Raw genomic sequence first — 6000 nt, forward strand, 5'->3', positions numbered from 1 at the left:
TGGGTTATATATATAAATTCCGTAAAGTAATTTCTTATAAATACTAAATACTTTCGAAGAATCATTTTTAACAAAATATCAAGTGAATATTTGTAAAGTCATATGCACTTAAATTTTTAAAAGATTCAACTTAGAAAGGAATATATATACTTTGTATTCAACTTAGAAAGGAATATATATACTTTGTAAAATATACAAGTTTTATCAAAACCAAATTCTTTCCACCTAGAATATTAGTTGTTAATTAAAAAATTTTAAATCAAATTATTACATGTACCAAACAGTTATGAAGAATAGTTTTTATTATGTGGTACAATGTATGATGAGATGGACTGATGGAGAACGGGATGTGATGATGATAACGTAGAAAAGCTACATGATTAGGTGATTATGTTACTAAAAATACATTATTTTTAACGTAAGTTTAAACCTATTATAATTTACAAATCTATATCTACATACAAATCTATTAAAAGAATTAATGACTTCAGTGTTGTGGATGAAAAATATATACCTCACTTTATTACTCTTATTATTAAATTATAAATAAATTGGTAGTTATAACAAAAAATAATACATATATATTTAATTAATTTAAAATTTGATGTCTATAATGTATTTATTTTAAAAAAAAATTATTTATTATAAAAAATTTAAAAAGAGATATAATTTTATTTTTAAATAACCAAGCAGAATAACCTGATTCATTCAAAACTGAAATGAAATACAACAAACTGACATAAAATAAAATAAAAAAGAAGCAAGTGAAAATCAGTATTCTGTCAACTGTATATTTGGTACAACAAATAGTCTAGCAACCATAATTCCGGCCGCTAACCTTATTCTATTTAACAGATTCAATAACAGAGGTACTGTATAGTATATATACTACGGAGTATTAATTATTTTCAAGTTTTGGGAAAAGAACACCCATATAATTCCAAAGCTAGCTTAGCTTTAGATAATTGTGCAATTAGGCAAGATGTCCCATCAAAAGCCACGATCATGCTTCGTAAACCACGATATTATGTGATAATGACGGGCCGGGTGGAGCGGTGCGATTACATGATTGAGCAAGAACTATTGTCTAATTCACAGTAGTAGTTATTACACTCACATCTGCATCCATAATAGCCTCTGGACTGCCCACATCGACACCCGAAAAAGGGCTCATAACATGGCCGCGGCGGCGGAGGTGGCGGTGGCGGCGGTCTTCCGTACCAACCATAACATGGTCCACCGGGTATCCCTTGGGCACATGACCCGCAACAAAACCCAAAGGGTGGCTGCGCTGGGTAACATGGGTTACATGGCACCACAAACACGGGTTCGGGTTCCGGGATCTTTGGCGGTTGTGGTAGCGGTGCTGGTACTATGGGTTTAGGAGCCGGTGCCGGTGCCGGAGCCGGAGCCGGAGCTGGCGGTTTGGGCTTTTCAGGAGGTGGAGCGGGTTTCTCTTTGGGCTTCTCGGGTTCCTTGGGCTTTTCTGGAGGCGGCTTGGGCTTTTCGGGTTCCTTAGGCTTTTCAGGAGGCGGCTTGGGTTTTTCAGGCTCTTTGGGCTTTTCGGGTGGCGGCTTGGGCTTCTCAGGCTCTTTGGGCTTTTCAGGAGGTGGCTTGGGCTTTTCTGGAGCTCTGGGCGTTGGAGGCTCAACAATCTCAATACTCTTGATTACCCCGCATCCCTTACAGCACAATTTGTCACGAATTTTCTCAGGGCTACAACACACCACAGTAATGAACACCTTATTTGCCTTCTCATCAAATTTCCGGTCTTTAATTTCTGTATTTTCTCCATATTAATAATAATAATAATAAGTTAAAAACGTTTTATTATATAAAAGAAAATAATTTTCAGAATTTATAATCTCAATAATTTTCAGAATTAAAAAAAAAAAAAAAAAGAGGCAGAATGCGTAGAAATAAAGCAAATTAAGAGAGAAAAGGATTGATTGGAAGATGGAAATACAATTACTCACGCGGAAACTTGCAAATTACTTTCTTCACCTTCTTGTAGCAGCTGGAGCATTGAAGATCAACGTTTAGGATCATAAGCGTCGTCTGTTGCCATTGCAAATTAAACAATTCAAACTGATTTAGTTACTACTATACATTAGAGGCACGAATTGAATTTTATGCTCACGAAGAACAATCTGGAAAATCGATCAAGGTTTATGATCATCATAATCTCTTCTCCAATTCAAGCAAATAAATTAAATTAGATTAAAAAAACAAGGAAGAGGATGATATATGTACCTTCTGAGCTTCCTCTCCCATGGCTGATGGTGATCGGAAGTAATCACAGCCACTGGCCACTAAAGATTGAGTGATTGTGAAGAGAGATCATCACAAGGGAGGAGGGAATTGAAGGGAAGAAGCTAAGAGGTTGGATTTAATATGAAATGAGAGATGGAAGTTGAGTTAGAGAGAAGAAATATAGTCTAAATGTAGCCAATGATATGGCGACACGTCGAGGAATGGGTGTTGAAATTCATGAGATCATCAATGTTTTGGGAGTGATCCAAGACGAAGAGGAAAAGGCAAAGGGGTCAATATTGCTCACTCTATACTCTCCATTTCATGTGCTGGCTTGATGTTTACACCTCACCATCCGTTTTTTTTCCATAAATCCCAATTTTTCAACCAAATCATAGATATATACATATACTTTCTTTTTCATCAATATAAGTATACTTTCTTTTTCATCAATATAAGTATACTTTCTTTTTTTTTTAGTATTATCGACTCTATTACAGTGTAGTATCTGTTCAATATACTTTCTAGAAAAGTAGCTTAAAGAGTCAAAACCTTATCACCGAGATTCACAGTTGGGGTCAATCACATGACCTTCCCTCAATGAGAGCCACAGAGGTGCCAATTGAGCACAATGTGCTTGGCGAATATAAGTATACTTATTCTATTTTTTTTCTTTTTTTTTTTTTTTTGCATTTAAATTCAAGTATATTATTTGAAAGCTATACCTCATCAACTTAGTACGCTAATGCAAGTATGCAACATATGTGCACCAAATTAAAGTATGTACTAGCTACTCCCTCCGTCTCATTTTGTTTGCTTGATTTGGTAGACGAGACTTGACTGCAGTTATTTTTAATTCAATTTTTTCATAATATTAAGTTTAGTACGAAGTATTTGTTAACGGAAATATGTGAAAATATAATAATAATCCTACAAAAAAAAAGGATTATTATTTTTCCTGAAAAAACTGAGAATTTTTGGGATAAAACAACCACAGGGACGGATGAATTTTTTGGGTAGGTTTTTAGTACGAGTTAAGTTGCACTATTTCCTTAAAACCTTATTTGCTGCCTCCTAAAGGTGATAGGAGCATTGCGGCATAGGTTTCCCATGATAAAACGTACTACAATTCTAAGTTTTGAGCACTCAAACTTAGAACCCGGCGAACTAGAGCGTGGGAAGAACACAGGAAGTTAAGAAAGGAGGAGGAGCAGAGTTTCGAGAGAGAAAAATCTAATTTTTGTTGTGCGTAAAATCTGCTGCTGAACAACTTATGTTGAAGGATTAAATAGCATTCAATTCATGGCATTAAACTGATAATAAACCAGTCATTGTAACCCATGTAACAGCTGACCATTAACCCGAGAATTAATATTCAAAATTAGAATTAATTCAAAATTAATTCCGGAACTAATGAATTAAAACGTAGAATGGTCGCTACCCAAATGGTACTTAGGAGACGAGAGGTGTCTGATAGGTTATACTCTCAAGAAGTAAAACTTTCAAAATGTGTCTTGATTTTTTTTTTTAAAAGAAATGGATAAAAACTATTATTTTCTTATGAATCAAAATGTTAGGTTAGTATAAAGTAAAAATTAAAATAGAATAGTGTCCTAGGGGATTAGCTTGCTTTATTGAATCGATTACCTTAAAGTCTTGCTCCAATGATAATGTGGAGTTTTGAGTCCTACTAGAAATCTAAATGGTCATTGGGAGACCTTAGCATATTAAAGGAAATGAAGACCCTTGTGCTCAGGGTGTACATGCAAGGATGGGAATCTGGGAATATACGAGGTGACGAATCTGAGAATGGTTTCTTCTAGAAAGATGTAGCCACGTAAGTTAGCTCTCCAATGACATCTTAATCAACTCAATCGAATCTATGTAGAGAGAGGTATGCCCAAAACACCACAATGGTCAAATCTGTGGAGAAAGGAAAACTTTCTAAGTTTTCTTTCATTTTCAATGAAGACCATAATAAGAGACATATCTTCAAGATCTTCTCCTTCAAGAGTGAATATAAAACCTCCTCACCATATTGGTGGGCAGTTCGATTTAGTGTAAAGAATAAATCCAACACATAATCGTCTAGTTTGGCGAATTCGTCTCCTACATTCGCACATAAAGGGGTTTGCGAAATTGGTTCTTGGTATGAAACTACTAGGAGAGATGAAGTACCTGCATCCGATCTTTGTTGTTTCAAAAAAATCAAATCACACTAGAGACATAAGGGAAGCACCACTCGGAGTGTAGTGGTTGGCCTAAGGAACCCTCTCAGCAAGGCGTCTGACCTTACTTGGAGCATGGTATCGAGATCCGACCTTTGCATTCGAAGTGGGCGTGTAGGCATCCTAGTCTGCGTGACGGGTGACAATGCCACCCATAATAATCACTTGGCCTATGGCAGGGTCAGGTCCTAATCATTTTGTGGGTCCAAGATTGTCTTTAAGAACTGGTTCTTAGGGGCACTAAGACATGTATCTAGCATCTTCAACTATTACGTGAATGTGTTACTTTTCTCCTTTTTTTTTTTTTTTTTTAATGATACATTAGGTTTTCCAATTTGCGCCATACTAATCCTATTACCCAAAAACCCCTGCCCAAGAGCTAGTGGAGAATGTAAATTGTGAGTCGCCCTGTCAATCCCGTCACCTTTTTACCAATCAGTGGCTTGATCCTATTGGTCATGGCCTTCGTAATCACCTTATTATACCCGATGTTGCATAAGTTGATAGGCTTGAAAAACAATATCTTATCTAGCTTGTCGACTTTTGGAATGAGAGTAACGAACATGTCATTGAGCCCTTCCAACATGCATGGTCCCTGTTCTGAAATAATCAAGGGATCACCGTCTTACACACTTAGTTCCACAATCTTTGGTAAAAACCGACATGAAACCATTCCGAACCTGGAGCTTTATACAAGGCCATATCGAACATAGCCCTCTTAATTTCATCCAGTTTGAAAGGTTTGTTGATTTCTTTGGTGCATAGAGTGTACATGCAAGGATTGAAATCTGAGAATATACAAGGTGACTTGTGATTTCTCTTCCCCAACGACTCTTAGGTATGGGCTTTGGAGGTTTATAATTAGTTTAGTTTAAGTTGAGTTACCTAATGTAGCCAAGACCTTGTGGTCTAATGACACTAAGATTGGACTTTCATATGGAAGATCGTGGGTTTGAACCGTAATGGGGGCAATACTGACTCTTGTGCTTCATTAGATTGAAAAAATAATTTATGAACAGATACTATATTGTAACAGAGTCAGTAACATTAAAAAATAACAAATACTACATAATGTAACTTTTACACAAAGTATTAATGAGTCACGTATTAAAAGGGGTAAGCGACAATGTACTTGGATTTTGTTTAGTTAATTTAGACTAGATGTTAAGGGCGTATACGTGATTGGAGATACGTGTGATGCAATCAATATCTCAATTATAAAAAAAACCGCTTTGGAGAGAGGTTGTCCGCCGTTGGTTTGGGACTTTGTTTCTTCGTCATCGTATGTACTGTCATTTGATGCCTTTAGAATTTAGACCACGGATTACACAGCATTTTATCGCCAACTATTTTTTTTATATATGGATTTTATCGTGTTATATAGTCGCTATGAACCTAAAGTGGTAGACTATATTCCGTCATTATACCCTGCACCACGGCGCGTGCAGCACTGTGCGCCTCGCGCCTCCCAAAACAACGTCATTTTAGGAGTCGCAGAAGGTAGTTGGCGTGATCGATT

General features: G+C 36.4%; 1 protein-coding gene across 2 annotated transcripts; it reads right to left on the minus strand.

Annotated features, from left to right (window-relative positions):
- Positions 1-750: 750 nt before the first annotated feature.
- LOC109174643 (protein PYRICULARIA ORYZAE RESISTANCE 21-like) lies at positions 751-2534 on the minus strand. 2 transcript variants are annotated; one of them, XM_019323913.1, is made up of 4 exons: positions 2254-2534; positions 1977-2058; positions 1614-1780; positions 751-1553 (listed from the first exon to the last, which is right to left on the minus strand). In XM_019323913.1, the coding sequence occupies exons 1-4, from the start codon at positions 2272-2274 to the stop codon at positions 1062-1064; spliced, it is 762 nt and encodes a 253-aa protein (XP_019179458.1). In that variant the 5' UTR covers positions 2275-2534; the 3' UTR covers positions 751-1061. The 2 variants fall into 2 exon arrangements, with proteins under 2 accessions (XP_019179458.1, XP_019179457.1); XM_019323912.1 differs by having other exon boundaries at positions 751-1780.
- Between the last annotated feature and the right edge of the window lie 3466 nt (positions 2535-6000).

This window comes from Ipomoea nil, unplaced genomic scaffold, assembly GCF_001879475.1.
Source record: "Ipomoea nil cultivar Tokyo-kokei standard unplaced genomic scaffold, Asagao_1.1 scaffold0642, whole genome shotgun sequence".
In the NCBI taxonomy this organism is placed as follows: Eukaryota; Viridiplantae; Streptophyta; class Magnoliopsida; order Solanales; family Convolvulaceae; genus Ipomoea; species Ipomoea nil.

Bases quoted from the DNA above. Each gene is read 5' to 3' on its own strand.
- LOC109174643 (XM_019323912.1), bottom strand. From the start codon at position 2,274: ATGGGAGAGGAAGCTCAGAAG. The intron at 2,059-2,253 runs GTACATATATCA...CAATGGCAACAG, and splicing joins TGGGAGAGGAAGCTCAGAAG to ACGACGCTTATGATCCTAAA. The intron at 1,781-1,976 runs GTGAGTAATTGT...GAGAAAATACAG, and splicing joins AGTAATTTGCAAGTTTCCGC to AAATTAAAGACCGGAAATTT.